Source organism: Humulus lupulus, chromosome 6 (assembly GCF_963169125.1).
Source record: "Humulus lupulus chromosome 6, drHumLupu1.1, whole genome shotgun sequence".
NCBI classification, from domain to species: domain Eukaryota; kingdom Viridiplantae; phylum Streptophyta; class Magnoliopsida; order Rosales; family Cannabaceae; genus Humulus; species Humulus lupulus.
The window spans coordinates 193,326,329-193,343,224 of record NC_084798.1 but is presented as its reverse complement, the minus strand read 5'-3'; the positions used below and the strand labels follow the sequence as shown (position 1 = coordinate 193,343,224).

Here is a 16,896-nt window from a genome sequence, read left to right as displayed (position 1 = left end):
GATAAAGTCAAGCGACACGCTCTCCCACGGTCGGCTTGGGACTCGCAAGGGCTCCAACATCCCAGGTGTCTTGTTCCTATCGACCTTGTCTTGCTGGCAGACCAGACATGTCTTGGTGTACTCCACTACATCGTCCCGCATTTGTGGCCAGTAGTAGCCCTGCTTCAAGAGGGCATGGGTTCTCTGCCACCCTGGATGACCTGCCCACAGAGTGTCATGACACTCGCTTAGTAATGTCCTTCGCAAATCTCCAGCTTTTGGAACATACAAGCGTCCCCCTTTAGCCCACAGAAGGTCATCCTCCACCCAGAACTGGCGAGTCTTGCCTTCTTTTACGAGCTTCAGGATGGTCCTGACAACTGGGTCTTTTTCTAGGTTTTCTTTAATGCGTTCCTTGAGTGGAGTGTTCACCACGCTAGCCGATAAACTAGCCATGATCTTTAGAGTCGCCAACTCTGCTTTACGACTCAAGGCGTCAGCTGCCTGGTTCAAGCGTCCTGCCCTGTGCTCAAAACGGAAGTCGAATTCCGCCACAAACTCCTGCCATCGAGCCTGCTTAGGGGTCAGCTTCGGCTGAGTAAGGAAATGACTCACCGCTGCATTATCCGTCTTCACCACGAACTTTGACCCCAGCAAGTAATGCCTCCACACTCGCAAGCAATGTATAACTGCGAGGAGCTCCTTCTCCTGGGCAGTATACCTCCTCTCAGCTTCAGACAGCTTGCGACTTTCGTATGCGACTGGGTGGTCCTCTTGTACTAGTACCCCTCCTAGAGCATAATCCGATGCATCTGTCTGTACTTCGAAGGGCTTGCTAATAGTTGGCAAGGCAAGAACAGGATCCTTCATCATGGCTTCTTTCAAACTTCTGAACGCTTCAGCACACTTGTCAGTCCACGCCCAAATCACACCCTTTTTCAGAAGCTCGGTCAAGGGTGTCGCCCTTCTTGAGTAGCCGTCCACAAATCTTCTATAGTAGTTAGCTAGGCCCAAGAAGGAGCGGAGTTCTTTCACGTTTGTGGGGGCTTTCCATTCCTGGATTGCCCTCACCTTCTCCAGATCCATACGAATACGGCCACGTTCCACCACGTGGCCTAAGAACTTGATGCTCTCCTGTGCAAACGAGCATTTCTCTCGCTTCACATATAGCTGGTTCTCTCTCAACTTCTGAAACACTTGAGCCAAGTGTTCTTGATGCTCTTCTATCGTGGCGCTATAAACCACGATGTCATCCAAGTACACCACCACGAACTTATCTAGATACTCGTGGAATACTTGGTTCATTAGTGTACAGAAGGTAGCAGGTGCATTTGTCAACCCAAACGGCATTACTCGAAACTCAAATGCTCCGTATCGAGTAACACACGTAGTCTTTGGTTCATCCCCATCTGCAATCCTCACCTGATAATAGCCCGATCTCAAGTCCAACTTTGTGAAGTATTTAGCTCCACTTAGCTGGTCGAACAAATCAGCGATTAGAGGAATGGGGTATGTGTTGCGAACTGTCACCTTATTGAGAGCCCTATAGTCGATGCACAGTCTCAAGCTCCCATCGTGCTTCTTCTGGAATAGCACCGGTGCGCCATATGGCGCCTTCGACGGTCTGATGAAGCCTGCCTCCAATAGGTCTTTTAATTGCTTCCTCAATTCTTCTAGCTCAGGGGGTGCCATTCTGTATGGCGCTTTTGTTGGAGGTTTCGCTCCAGGCACCAGTTCTATCTGGTGATCAATCCCCCTCTTTGGTGGCAAGGCTTTGGGGAGTTTATCTGGCATCACATCCCCATACACCTTCAAGACCCTCGTAATTTCTAGTGGAACAATTTCTTCCACTACTTCTTCGAACACGGTGGGCACAGCTACATAAGTCGGCTCCTGCTTCCTCACACCCTTCTTGAACTGTAAAGCTGATAGAAGCTTCACAGCAGGGGGTGGCTTCACCTTTGCAGGTACCATTGAAGGAGTCTCTCCCATTATGAGTAAGCTTCCAGTGGCAGGAATTGGAATGGCACCTTTCTCGGTTAGAAAGTCCATTCCCAAAACTACATCGAAGTCGTCCATATGGACGACCACCAAATCAGTCTGCCCTTCCCACGTGTCGATCTTCACGTTTACCCCTTTAGCCACGCCAGATGTGGCCAAGGCTTTGGAGTTGACCGCCTTCATGCGGCCTGCATCTTTCTCCAGCTTTAGTCCCAGTCGCTTGGCTTCGAGTTCAGAGATGAAGTTGTGGGTGGCGCCAGTATCAATCATCACGCTTTTGGCAGGCTTGCCATTGATAGCGGCATCCACGAACATTAGCCCTTTCCCCAGGGTCTTCTTCCCTTTCTCGCCATGCTTCTTGAGAGCGTTCAACAGGCGGACAGCGCCCATGTGCGCGTACTCTTCTTCTTCTTCCTCTTCTCCTTCACCTTGTTGTTCTTGGCCAATGAGGGCATTTATCTGGCCCCGGAATTTGCATACTGCCGACTTGTGTGGGCCTTTGCAAATCCAACAAGCTAGCGGCTTCTTCCCTACAGCAGCATCTGTCCCACTGGAAGAATTGGACTCAGCTGTCCTCTTCTCTCCCCCACTCTTGCCCTGCCAGGACTTCCCAAACTTCTTACTCCCGACGCTACTTGAGCTGGCTGGAGGGGTAGCCTTTTTCGGCAGGCTACTCTCCGGAGTGTAGTCTGTTAAGCGTTCGACAGCAGCTTGAGCGGTGGCTAGATCAGTCACCCGCTGTCTTTGAAGTTCTTGCTTGGCCCACGGTTTCAGTCCCTCGAGGAAGCAGAAGAGCCTGTCCACCTCGGACATGTCTTTAATATCGAGCATCAGTCCTGAAAATCTCTTTACATACTCTCGGACTGTCCCGACTTGTTTAAGCTCTCGTAACTGACGACGAGCTATGTAAGCTACATTTTCTGGCAGAAACTGCGTCTTTAATTCCCTCTTCAGGTCCGCCCAAGATGTGATGGTACACCTGCCATTCTCTATATCATCATATTTGGTCCTCCACCACACTTTGGCATCCCACGACAAATACATGGTAGCCATGGCGACCTTTCCATCTTCCGAATTGGCCCGCACGACTCTAAAGTAATGTTCCATGTCAAAGAGGAAATTCTCCAAATCCTTTGCATCTCTGGCCCCATTATAGGGCCTCGGCTCGGGTACTTTGGCTCGGCCATATTCCATACCCATCGGCCCTGTTGCAGGGGCATTCCCAACCGCTCGCATGGTCAGGTTTACCTTGGTAGTAAGCTCAGCCATTTCTTCTCTGAGCACACCGACTGCCTCCCTGCAATCTTCCGTTGTGTCATTTATTGAAACTTCTTGTTCCTTTAGCATGCGCTCCACTGCCGCGATGCGCTCTTCCCACCGCGGGGAAACATAAGTACTTGTTGGAGTGTTTCTTTTCTCCAACGCGATAATTCTGGATAGAAGAACATCATTCTCCTTCTCCAACGCAGCTATGCGATTGTATGCATCAGACGAACCCGAGTCCTGACTTGCAAAGGAAAGATCCCTGACCCTCTCGTCCAGGCCATCCAGTTCCCCAACTCGCTTCTCAAGAGCTTCGATCCTCTGAGTGTGGTTCACCATAGTGTGTTTTTGCCAAGCGCTTTCTAACTTGGCTCTGATACCAACTGTCACGGGCCGGGTATTTGGGGATTCCAACTAGACGGAACGTGCGGCACTTGCAGACTCTTCAAGCTAGCAAGTCATCCTACAACACACACCTACAGGCAAACAAACTCAGCGGTTAGCCACATACACATCTCGGACATGCAACGGGCAATAACGCGAAGTATGAGCAAGCACAAAGCAAGTCATTCCTAGGAATGTCCACACAACACAAAGCACACAACAAGGCAAGTGGCACACAAAGGCCCAACGAAGGTAACAAACAAGTAACACATAAGCAACAAGGAAGTACACAGGGGCAAGTATGGATAAATGTTATTTCATTAGTATATAGCCTTGATAGGGCAAGGGAGTACACAGCTTTGGCCCCTATCTGCTGATGGCCATGGTGCTTCCCTAAGTCACCGGGTCACCTCCCCCTAAGGAGCCTTCTAGGGAAATAAAGTCTTCCCAGGAACATATATGATTTTTGTCTGGGAGACATATGCAATATTACAAAACTGCCACTACCCTATCCCATGAGGTTGCTTGGTGCAAGACTTGACTAATGATCAAGCACCAAGGCATGCTCATTACAAAATGGCCCCATGTGGGTGTGCCAAAGGGGCAGCACGCCACACCATTCGTGGGACTTGTTAGCATGCAAGCATTGGAGGGTGCACTATGCTTGAGTAGGACAGAGGTCCAGTGTATGCTACTAGTCTGGCAGCCAGTCTCGAGGGCCTGCCAACATGCATGATGGTATGGTGCCTTGAGGATTGGACCATGGACGTATGGGAGTCCTTGGTCTGTGACGTGAGCTAATCGGATAGTATCGAATGGGGCATGATGAGAGGTGTTGGCACGTCAGCTTGGTGTTGGCTCTTGGCCACACATGCTACCTTGACTTGCGAATGTCTGGGTGAGCATCGGTGTTGGGATTTGCCTTGCCATAGTGAGAACCTATGGACAGTGTGAGTGTCTTGGCTAGATAGCCTTGATGCATGATTGCACTCATAGTTGCTTGAGAGCATGACTCAGCGAGAGTTGTTCAAGAGACGGAAGTGTGCAGAGGCACACGGTCGCGCGAAAAATGTGCCCATTGTTATTCGAATGGCTGGAAGGCTGACCTTGGCTCAGAGGAGTCAAGGTGCCGCACGGGCATTTCCGCTGTCAAAATGTCAGCCCGTGACACGGGGCGGGGCATACCCACCCCATTTACATCCCTAACCCAGGGCAATGTCTCCGTCTACAGTTTTTTTTTTTTACTTTTATTTCCTTTTTCAATCTTAAACCACAACATATTGACTTCAATTTCCGATTTCTGCTCATCTTGAAAAACACCGAGACTCTCAACTAGCAAAAGCCCCATCCTCAACCTCAAGCTTGTCGTTTCCGTACTTCTTGATTTAGGTACTTCATTTCTCATCATCTTTCTTCAAATTATTACTTGTTTTTGGTTGGATGATGAGTTGTGAGGTTGGTTTACAAACACAAGCTTAATTCTCTATTCTTGGATTTTTAACATTGAAAATCTTTCTTATTGATAAGATATGGTCCATGAAGGGTTGCTGTGCTGTTTTTGTTATTATGCTTGGTACTAATATTCTTTTCTTTATTTCATTCATGTCAAGAAAAAGTTGCATACCAAGTGTTTGATGATAATTACAAAAGAAACTAATTATTCGTTAGACTTTTCATCTGGTATGTTTGCATCGATTTTTATGAGTATGGTATTTGGTTATTGACTTATAATAAATTCCTATATTGGTGATTAAATTGTCATGTGAAACATCTGCCTTTGCTTTTAGCTTTAAACTAAACTAGTACAACCCTGATTAAGGGGACTTTCACGAGAGATAATTATTTTATGATTAGTTTCTTTTTAGTTTTCATTTTATCTTTTGTTACTATGTAGCAGCTCTGGAAAATTTTGCGAACATTTTAACCGGGATGTCCTCAATGAAAGATTGTTTTATTGTTGAACACAATGTTTTAATAGGTTATATAGTATACCTTCTCTTGTTGTCTGTTTCATAGCTTAAATTTGTTTATAATTGTTGGTTCGGTGAAATTATTTCCTTTGTTCTAAAAGAAACAAGTACTTTGAGATGCACAGAAGTAAATTCTCTCCCAAAATGATAAGGAAGGACAAGAGCTCATGTCATGTACCATTAATTTCATTGGTAAAAATACGGATTACAGTAACAGAGCTAGAATTTGTCTTCTTTACAATTTAGTCATAGCTGCTTTTATTTTTTGTGACAATAATAAATTTTCTCGTGTGATTTATGCATTTAAAATAGAAGAACATAAGGTTTTACAAGCAGTTTTTGCTGACTCTACTAATTGCTTTAGGTTCGCTTGGTGAAAATGGTTTAAGGGAAATGAGATATTTTTCTTTATATATGTAACGACCTTGTTTCAATATCCTAATTGCACGTTGTTCCTATTAATTATCTACTATTATAAATATAATTAATGAGTCTTTACTTTTCTCTTGTAAGTATTGCTAATTTATTATTCATTAGGACAATTGATGTGTATGACAAGTAATATATGTATTAATTGGCGTGAAATTTGAAGCACCATTTAGATAAACATTATTACTTTGCAAGTGTGGAGCATGCTCTAACATATATAATATACGTATGTGTATATTCTTCATATATTCATTGTCCTTCTTTAATTGTAATCAACTGTTTAATGGTCAAGGTGTCGAAGCATCAATATGGCCGAGGCTCTAGTTTCCATTCTGGTAGAGGAGGTTGCTTTCATAGCTATTCAACAATTAGACAAAGAGGTTAGATTGGTGAATGATGTGGACAAACATGTTATACAGCTGAAGAACAACCTGGAAGCTATTCAAGTTGTGCTTGAAGATGCAGAAAGAAGACAATTGGCAGATCTGAATGTGAGAAATTGGCTTGACAGGCTGAAAAGCACATCTTTTGATATGGATAACTTGTTGGACAAATGGAGCACTGCTATTCTGAAATTGAATATGGAAGAAATAAATGTTCCCACTCAGACTAGGTATGCTTTTCCATTCCTTCACCTGTATTGTGTTTCAGATCCAAATTAAAAAAAATTACTCTGCGTCTTGATATTGCCCGCAAAATCAAAGATGTCAATAGAAAACTAGAGAGAATTGTTGTTGAGAAAGATAGGTTTAAACTTGATACAACAGTTGTGCAAGAACCTGTTTTGCGTCCAAAGACTACCTCTTTCATTAATGAAGCTGAAATATATGGTCGTGACATGGATAAACATATTTTGGTGAGCAAGTTGGTATCTGAGAGTAGTACTCATCAAGATAGACGACTGGATATTATTCCTATTATAGGGATTGGAGGAATAGGGAAAACAACACTAGCCCAGCTTGTGTATAATGATGAGATGATCAAGCCCCACTTTGTTACCCATGTTTGGGTATGTGTTTCGGAACCTTTTGACGAGATTAAGGTTGCCAAAGCAATTATTGAATCCATTGAAGGTAAAACCCCAAATATCAATGAATTGGAAACTTTACTGCAACATATTCGCAAGTGTATTGAAAGAAAGAGGTTTCTTCTTATATTAGATGATGTCTGGACCGAGGATAAGCAAAAGTGGAAACAGTTAAAGCAAAGTCTTAGTTCTGGTGCGATAGGAAGTAGAATACTTGTCACCTCAAGAAAAAAAGAAGTTGCTATCATAATGGAAGCGGTCAATTACATGATTACCTTAGAAAAGTTGTCTGAAAGATCATTGTTGGTCAATATTCAAGCAACAAGCATTCATAGAGAGAAAAGAGGAAGAGTGCAAAGTACTGGAAGGAATTGGTCAAAAAATTGCCAGCAAAGCCAATGGCTCACCCCTTGTTGCAAAAACATTAGGAAGTCTTGTGTGCTTTAAGAAGACCAAAAACCAATGGACAGATGTTTTAGAAAGCAAATTGTGGAAACTAAAAGATGATAAAAGGATATTTGCTCCATTCCTTTTAAGTTATTATGATTTGACTGCTAAAGAAAAAAGATGTCTTTCATATTGCTCAATATTCCCAAAAGATCATCTTATCGTGAGAGATGAATTATTAGAATTATGGATGTCACAAAATTATTTAGGATGCGGAACAAATTCAAAGGAAGAATGTCGTGAATGTTTTGACACTTTAATCATGAGATCCTTTTTTCAAAATTTTGAACAGCGTAGTAATGATGATAGTATTACGCATTGTAAGATGCATGACATAGTGCATGATTTTTTACAATTTTTGACAAAAGATGAATCTGTTGCCATTGAAGTACTTGATGATATTGAAGAGAATTTGGAACCGCTAGATGACAAAGGTCGTCACTTGACCTTGGTAGTTGGATCTGATGCTCAATTTCCCATTGTGGAATACAACAAAATGAATGAAAAGAATCTACGCACCTTATTTATTGTGTCAAATACGAATAATTGTAGTATTGATACATCATTGTTCTCACGTCTCACATGCCTTCGAACATTGAATCTGAGTAAATGCGGGATTCAGAGTTTGCCTAAGAGTATTGGTAAATTAATTCATTTGAGATATCTCAATTTAGAATCTAATCCTGATTTGGTGGAGTTGCCTCTTGCTATATGTGGTCTATGTAATCTACAAACTCTAAATCTGGATTATTGCACTGCACTTGGCAAACTACCGGATGGGATGGCAAAACTTATAAATCTGAAGCATCTCTATATTAAGTCTTGTTTTATGTTGGAGGGATTGCCGAGAGGAACTGTTTGTTTGGTGAGCCTTGAAAGATTAAATATGTTGGTCATACCTAAAGATAGAGGATCATATTTTGATATTGGGGATTTGAATAGACTGAACAAACTTCAACTTAGAGGTTCTCTCCACATAAAGGAATGTAGAAATATAAAAAATGTGGATGAGATTGAGCAAATTCATCTCAAGAATAGTGAGGACATTGTTTCTTTTTCTCTTGATTTTGGATGGTTAGAGAAGTTGGAGAATGACTTCGAAGATGATATTACAATACTTGAAGCCTTGGAACCACATCAAAACTTGATGGAATTAATTATCTCTAATTACATGGGTCCAAACTTGTCTCCTCGTCCTAAATGGTTGATGCCCTTAATTCATTTAAGAAAGTTGGCTCTTTTGTTTCGCGAGAAGTGTGAGATCATACCTTCTTTTGGGGGACTCCCATCTCTTGAGGTACTTCAGTTGGCTGGCATGAAGAATGTGAAAAATGTGGGTCTTGAGTTTCTGGGAATAACAGAGAAAAGAGACCAAGATGATGATGCAACACTGAACAATCCACTCGTTATGTTTCCAAAATTGAAAAGGCTTGTATTCATAAATATGGAGCAGCTGGAAAAGTGGGAAGGGAGAGAGACACCAGCCGCAGAGACTAGTTTGGTGGTAATGCCACGTCTTAAGCGCTTGGAATTAGAGGGATGCCCTCGCCTACTAGCCTTACCTGACTTTTTACAGACAACGACCTCACTAAAATATTTATCCATATCCAAGTCTGAGATTGTAGAGGAATATTGCCAAAGGAGGACAGAGAAAGAATGGGACAAAATTTCTAATATCCCTAACATCACCTTGAATGACAAGATTGTGCGAAAAGACGGTATCTGGATTCAGGAAGACAATATCAATGATGTTATTGGAACATCATCAACACCAAAATGAAGATGAAAATCTTTATATCTGGTAATTTTTCTTCCTTCAGCATTTGTGAATTTCAATAGGACATAAATAAAGTTAATCAGGGGATCAGCGTAAACACACTTTACTTTTAGTAAAAGTTTAGTAGATGTGAAGATGAACACGAACAAATTAATTTCTTGTGTCTTTTGTTTACCATATTCAATTTTATATGAAATTATGTATTACTTTATCCCACTTGGTTTAATTCATTGCCGATAATTTTTACTGTTTGCGGGTATAGTTTGTCGTATTAGTGTTGTTATGTTATGATATTGTCTCATCTTTGTCATCACTTTCATTCTTCTATTACTTGGTTTGCATGGTTTAGTGTGTGCCATTCTCTATATGGTGGTCATCTACTCATCGAGGCCATGTGGTATTTTATTCCATACAATTATTTAACTCTACTCCCATCTCTGACCTGATCATACTCGTAACTATTTTAGCTGTTTAGATAGAACTACTCAGCATCATACCCAAATATATATTTATATATATATATATATTAAAAAACTATAAATTTTTAACCATTTTTTATTTTTTTTTCAATTAACTTTAATAAAATATTGTTATATTTAACAGAATATTCTTATATTTATTTGTAGATTGTAAGCATGACTTAAACTTAAATAAATAAATAATTAAACAAATTAAAATAGAATATTTTTGAGATATTTTATAATAATAATTATTTAAAAATAATAAAACTATATATTTTATAACTTAAATAAAATTTAATTAAACTTAAACTTAATATTATATTAAACATATAATATATAATCTTTTGTTGTCACTGTCACATTAAAAAATTAGAACAAACATAAACTTAAACAAAACAAAAAATAAATTAATTAAAATATGATATTTTAAAGATATTTTATGATAATTTAAATAATTAAATCATATTTATTAAAAATAATAAAGGCATACATATTATTTTTTTATATTATAAATTTTTGTGATAGTTTGTTTTTTATCAAGTGATTGAAACTATTTTTCTTCACATTCAACAAAGGATATTGGGAGACACATTATAAACTAATAATAGGTAATGCACGTATACTACTATCTACACTATTTTTTTTTTCTTATTTTTTTTCTATTATTAATTTCTTTTAAAATATTATTGTATTTTGTATATATGTCATTTAATCATGTAAATATATATCTATGTCAACGTTGTGTTTAGATGTCATATATGTAGAGATTATTGATATAAATATTTATACATACTATAGAAGTATAATTCATTCTATTATAAATATATATATATATTTAAAAAAAATAGTGAATCCATTTTTATTAAAATTATAGATATTGTTTACAATTTTAAAACTAAACAAATGTGCATGATACTTTTACCTAGTATATATGTATATATATGAGAAAGAATATTTTTTTGTGCATAGTGAACCATATTTTAGACTTTGCTATGTATTCTATATGTAATGCACTCGATCATGTTTTTCGAAGGTTCGCGGACTATGTTTCTCTCTTTAAGACGTTTAGCGGCTCTGCCCCAAGTATGCACGGCAGTCTATCAACCACGATGTCCCCAGGATAAAACAACCTCTGTATACGATTCCTTTGTGTACCGAAGGGCTTCGCTCTCTTACACCCTCAAGCTTAGAGAAAATATTATTATATCAATGGTGATTTTTTTTCAGTGAAAAGATGTATCTTCCCCTTTATTCTTTTCTAACTTATGTAAAGAAGTCGATATTTGGAAAACGGTAAGAAAAACGTTTTTTAGACGTGGGAGGAAATATCGTGGTCATATGTAGTTAAAACGGATTACGTTTTACTGCTTCAAAATAATTTTTTTTAAAATTAATTAATAAATAAAAATTAAAAATATTTATTTTATTAAATAATTTTTTTTCACAAAATATAAAGTACAACACCACACAACCCAGCCAGCTCGGCTCGGACGGCGGCGCGCGCGTGTGGTGGTCAAGTGTGTGGGTCCTCACCCATGCACACAAAACTGGGTACCCCTTAGGGCACACTCCAATGCATGGCACTTGCATCTTATATACACTCTTAGAAGAGTATTTCAAATCCATGTGGGACTTTTCCCATATCACACACAACTATACTTTTCCAATTTTTAACAATTCATTTTAAAAAAGTTCCAACAATCCCCCACTTGAATTTTAAAAATATTTTCTCGAGCAATTTCAGAATCTATAAGATTGTGCATAAACAAATGTATCTTTCGATTTGAACATTTGCGTAGCGAATACAATTTAGATTATACTAGAGTGACACGTAGTCTTGAACTCTATTTCTAACATCGTACCACGCACCAACCTTTCAAGGGTGTAATCAAAAAGCCCGTGCGTTAATGGCCATGCACGTCTATCCCAATATAGTGAATGCTCTAGAAATTTTGCCCGAAATTCCATAGGAAGCGGCCACTTCCACATTCACATAGGTGAGTCTATCAAGAGTACTCCTGTAACTCGGTACTCCACTCCACATAGAGTATAGATCTCATTAAGAGTTTCTATTAACTCATCCTCTCATCGCTTCATGAATTCATGCTTCTATATGCTTTAATGCAAATAGCATGATCCAACTCATATCACTTCACAACTTGTTATTACCCATTGAACCTAGTTCTTGGGATCTCCAGTCTTTAGGTTGGGTTACCATCATGAGTGATTCATCATTCTAAGGGCAATAGTCCCATTCCTTTCGATGATTTATGGACTTTCTCTCTAGCTAATCCTTTCGTCAAAGGATCTGCTAAGTTATCATCAGTGCGTACATGATCCACTCTAATAGTTCATGTTGAGAGAAACTCTCTAACAGTACTATGCTTACGACATATCTATCGTCTCTTACCGTTGTAATAACGGTTCTAAATTTTTGCAATAGTCGCAGTACTATCCCAGTGGATCAACACAGCTAGTATCGGTTTTTCCCATAAAGGGATCTCAGCTAGCAGGCTTCTCAGCCAACCTGCTTCTTCACTAGCAGTAGCTAGTGCTATCATCTCAGACTCCATGATAGATTGAGCCAAAATAGTCTGTTTCTCTGATTTCCAAGAAACAGCTCCACCAACTATACTAAAGATATAACCACTTCTTGCTTTGGAGTCATCAGACAGAGTGTTCCAGTCTGCATCACTATAACCTTCAAGAACAGCTGGAAACTTCTGATAATGTAATCCAAGGTTCATGGTTCTCTTAAGGTATCTCATGACCCTTTCAATAGCATGCCAATGCTCTATACTAGGTCTACTAGTAAACATGCACAGTAATCCCACGACATAGGCAATGTCGGGTCTCGTACAATCAGTGGCATATCGAAGACTGCCAATGATGCTCGCATAGTCAGATTGTCTCACACCGTCACCAGTGTTCTTAAATAACTTTACACTTGGATCATATGGTGTGCAAGCAGGTTTACAGTCAAAGTAATTGTATTTCTTTAGAATCTTCTCAATGTAGTGAGAATGCTCCAAAGAAATTCCCTTTTCAGACCTAGTAATCTTAATACCAAGGATTACATTCGCTTCTCCGAGGTCCTTCATATCAAAGTTAGCACACAACAGAGATTTCACAGAATTCAAAGCATGAATATTCGAACAAAAAATGAGCAAGTCATCCACATATAAACATACAATAGTGCAAATGTCATTCTCAAATTTATAATAAATGCATTTGTCACTTTCATTCACTTTAAACCCATGTGAGATAACTAAATTGTCAAATTTCTCATGTCATTGCTTAGGTGCCTGCTTAAGACCATATAGAGACTTATCCAATTTACAATCCTTATGTTCCTGGCCATGGATCACAAACCCTTCAGGTTGATCCATATAGATCTCTTCTTCTAATTCACCATTCAAAAAGACAGTCTTAACATCCATTTGGTGTAAAACTAAATTGTGAACTGCAGCTAGGGAAATCAAAACTCTAATGGATGTTATTCTAGTAACAGGTGAAAAGGTGTCAAAGAAATCTATATCTCTGTCTAAAACCCTTGGCTACCAAGTGAGCCTTGTACTTATCAACAATACCATCGGGTTTCAATTTCTTTTTCAAAATCCACTTACAACCTATAGGCTTACAACCAGGAGGTAAATCAACTAAGTGCCACGTATTGTTAGACTCAAGAGAGTCCATTTCATCATTTATGGCTTCTTGCCAGAGGTCAGCATCTAAAGAAGACAAAGCTTCTTGGAGGTTAGCAGGATCCTCCTCTAATGTGTAGACACAGAAATCAGAACCATAATCTTTAGCAAATCTAGCTCTCTTACTTCTCCTGGGTTCTGATTCTCTATCCTCAATATGCTCATTACTCCTAATCGTATGAATGTTGCTAGTAGATGCGCCCCCACTATTTCTCAATTTAAAAGGGAATCTATTTTCATAAAAAAAACAACATCGTTTGATTCCACAATAACATGCACATTTAAATCATAGAACCTATATGCTTTAATATTAATTGCATATCCGATAAATACACATTCATAGGCTCTACTTGCTAGCTTAATTCTCGTAGGATTAGGAATACGAACATAAGCCAAACAACCCCACATTCTAAAATAAGACAGGTTAGGTTGCCTATTTTTCAAGATCTCATATGGTGAAACTTTGCTCTTAGACTTAGGAACTCTATTCAACACATAACAAACAGTCAAAAGAATTTCACCCCACCAATGAGATGCAGCACTAGAATTCAATAAAATAGCCACAACAGATTCAGTAAAAGTCCGATTCTTTCTTTCAGCTTTACCGTTCATTTCAGGTGAATATGGTGCAGTGGTTTCTTGTACAATGCCATGAGAATTATAAAACTCAATAAACATGCTTGAATCATATTCAGTTCCTCTATCACTATGAAACCTTTTAATTTTCTTATTGAATTGATTCTCAATTTCAGTCACAAATAATTTGAACATGTTAAGCGCATCACTTTTATTTTTCATTAAGTACACATAAGTAAAGTCAGAACAATCATCAATAAAATTGATGAAATAACGTTTACCATTCCTTGTTAATGTTCCATCAAGTTCACAAATATCTGAATGAATTAAATCTAAAGGCTCAGATTCTCTAGTAATTGATTTATGTGGTGTCTTAGTTATTTTTGCTTATCTACAAAAATCACATTTTTCAAAATTGTTATCTGATACTTTAGGAATTAAAACAATGTTACTCATATTCTTAATAATGCACTTATTAACATGACAAAGTTTAGCATGCCAAACATTAAAATCACACAGCATATAAGCAGAAGGAGAAACTTTATTGAGCTCAACATTTAACTTAAACATGCCATTAGTAGCATAACCCTTCCCAACAAAAAAACCATTCTTAGTGATGGTGTACAAATCAGCCCCAATAGTTTGAGTAAACCCAGACTTATTAAGCAGAAAACCAGAAACCAGATTCTTTTTCATCTCAGGAGTATGCATTACATCTTTCAATAATAAATTCTTTCCTGAGGTAAACTTAAGCTCCACATTCCCAATCCCAGCAACAATAGTGGTGTGGGAATCTCCCAACAACACTTTCTTATCATCAGCAACAATGTATGTTTTAAACATAGCACGATCATATCAGACATGGAGTGAAGCGCCAGTGTCTACCCACCACCCATCTGATCCACCAATAAGGTTGATCTCAGAAATCATAGCTATAAAAGCTTCTTCAGTCAAGTTAGCCTGCGAAATAGTGCTTGGCTTGTTCCTACACTTGCGTGCCATATGACCTAGCTTGTTACAGTTGTAACAAAGGAATTGTCCAGAGTCATTTTGTTTAGGTGGAGGTTGCTGCCTTCCAGGTTGGTTGCTGTATTGGTTCCGACTCTGATTGTTGTTTCGATGAGTATTCTGGTTGTTGCGATTGGAATTTGAATTCGAGTTGCAGTTCTGATTCTTAAATTTTTTTCCATTAGGCTTCAGAACCGCAGGTGTGGACTTCTTGGGGTTGTTGTTAGAGACAACAAGCACCTCTTCTTTCTGGTCTTGTTTCCTTGCTTCCTCCTCGATACGAAGGCGGGTGATCAAACTCTCTAAGGAAAATTCCTTAGTCTTATGCCTGAGAACAATTTTAAAATCCTTCCACGAAGGAAGTAATTTGTCAATTAAAACAGCAACTTAAAACTTTTCATCAAGGGCCATACCTTCTGAGATAATCTCATGCACGCTTTTCTTAATTTCGTGAGAGTGGACCTCCACAGATTTATCGTCCACCATTTGATACTTCAGGTAGCGACTGACAGTGTATTTTTTAGTCCCTACCTCTTATGTATCATATTTCTTTTGCAGCGTCTCCCAAATTTCCTTTGCTGACTTGTCTGAATTATAATAGTCATAAAGATCATCAGATAAACCGTTAAGAATAAAATTCTTACAGAGGAAATCGTTTTCCACCCAGGAGTCCAAGTCCTTCTATTGCTTCTCGCGTTCAGTCTCTTTGTCTTTGTCAGTCGAGGCTTCAAAGACCACTGACTTCATAGCAGTGAGTACAAACGCAACCTTCTTCATGGTCAGATAAAAAAGCATCTTCTGTTTCCAACGCTTAAAGTGCAAACCCTCAAAACAAAATGGTTTATTAATATCAACAGAGGCAGAACCAGAGAAATCATCGGTAGTAGCCATAGCAGAACAGAACGTCTTAAAATTGATATTCCTCAATAGAAAATAAAATTGGAACGAAATTACCGATCAATTTTTCTGGCTGAGTCGCGGACTATGTCGCTCTCTTTAAGACGTTTTGCGGCTCTGCCCCAAGTGTGCACGGCAGTCTATCAACCACGCCGTCCCCAGGATAAAACAACCTCTGTATATGATTCCTCTCTGCACCGAAAGGCTTTGTTCTCTTACACCCTCAAGCTTAGAGAAAATTCGATTATATCAATGGTGAATTTTTTTCAGTGAAAAGATGTATCTTCCCGTTTATTCTTTTCTGACTTATGTAAAGAAGTCAATATTTGGAGAATGGTAAGAAAAACGTTTTTAAAACGTGGGAGGAAATATCGTGGTCATATGCAGTTAAAATGGATCACGTCTTACTGCTTAAAAAAAATTGTTTTAAAATTAATTAATAAATAAAAATTAAAAATATTTATTTTATTAAATAATTTTTTTTCACAAAAAATAAAGTACGACACCACACCACCCACCGCCAGCTCAGCTCAGCTCGGCTCGGTCGGATGGATGGCGGCGGCGGCGAACGCGTGTGTGGTGATCAAGTGTGTGAGTCCTACACTCTTAGAAGATGATTTCAAATTCATGTGGGACTTTTCCCATATCACACAACTATACTTTTCCAATTTTTAACAATTCATTTTAAAATAGTTTCAACAATATTGATATTGAAGAATTGCAATTTCCTGAGTCGCATCCACAATGAGTATTATATCATCAAAAAACAATGAATACAAACACACCATTGCTGATATTCATGTTTCTCTATTATTTACCCTCTTTTTTTTTTTCTTTTCTGAAATGTTGATAAACATATGTGTCTCATACTCAAATGCCCCCTTTTTCTGACTTGACCATGTGTACTTTTAAATTTTGTTGCTGGCGACACTGTACATGACTTGAAGTTGTGAAGAAAGCTAGGCAATATATA

General features: G+C 38.8%; 3 protein-coding genes across 3 annotated transcripts; 2 read left to right on the top strand and 1 right to left on the bottom strand.

Annotated features, from left to right (window-relative positions):
* The first annotated feature begins 6,334 nt into the window (after positions 1 to 6,334).
* On the top strand, positions 6,335 to 7,500 carry LOC133785803 (disease resistance protein RGA2-like). The gene is made up of 2 exons (XM_062225017.1): positions 6,335 to 6,639; positions 6,678 to 7,500. Exons 1-2 carry the CDS (start codon positions 6,335 to 6,337, stop codon positions 7,498 to 7,500), a joined length of 1,128 nt encoding a protein of 375 aa, XP_062081001.1.
* Positions 7,501 to 7,690: 190 nt separating this feature from the next.
* On the top strand, positions 7,691 to 11,052 carry LOC133782889 (putative disease resistance protein RGA3). The gene is made up of 2 exons (XM_062222337.1): positions 7,691 to 9,301; positions 10,772 to 11,052. The coding sequence occupies exon 1, from the start codon at positions 7,691 to 7,693 to the stop codon at positions 9,278 to 9,280; it is 1,590 nt and encodes a 529-aa protein (XP_062078321.1). The 3' UTR covers positions 9,281 to 9,301; positions 10,772 to 11,052.
* A 3,821-nt stretch (positions 11,053 to 14,873) lies between these two features.
* On the bottom strand, positions 14,874 to 15,917 carry LOC133785801 (uncharacterized). Its single transcript, XM_062225016.1, has 2 exons — positions 15,762 to 15,917; positions 14,874 to 15,374 (listed from the first exon to the last, which is right to left on the bottom strand). Exons 1-2 carry the CDS (start codon positions 15,915 to 15,917, stop codon positions 14,874 to 14,876), a joined length of 657 nt encoding a protein of 218 aa, XP_062081000.1.
* Positions 15,918 to 16,896: the final 979 nt, after the last annotated feature.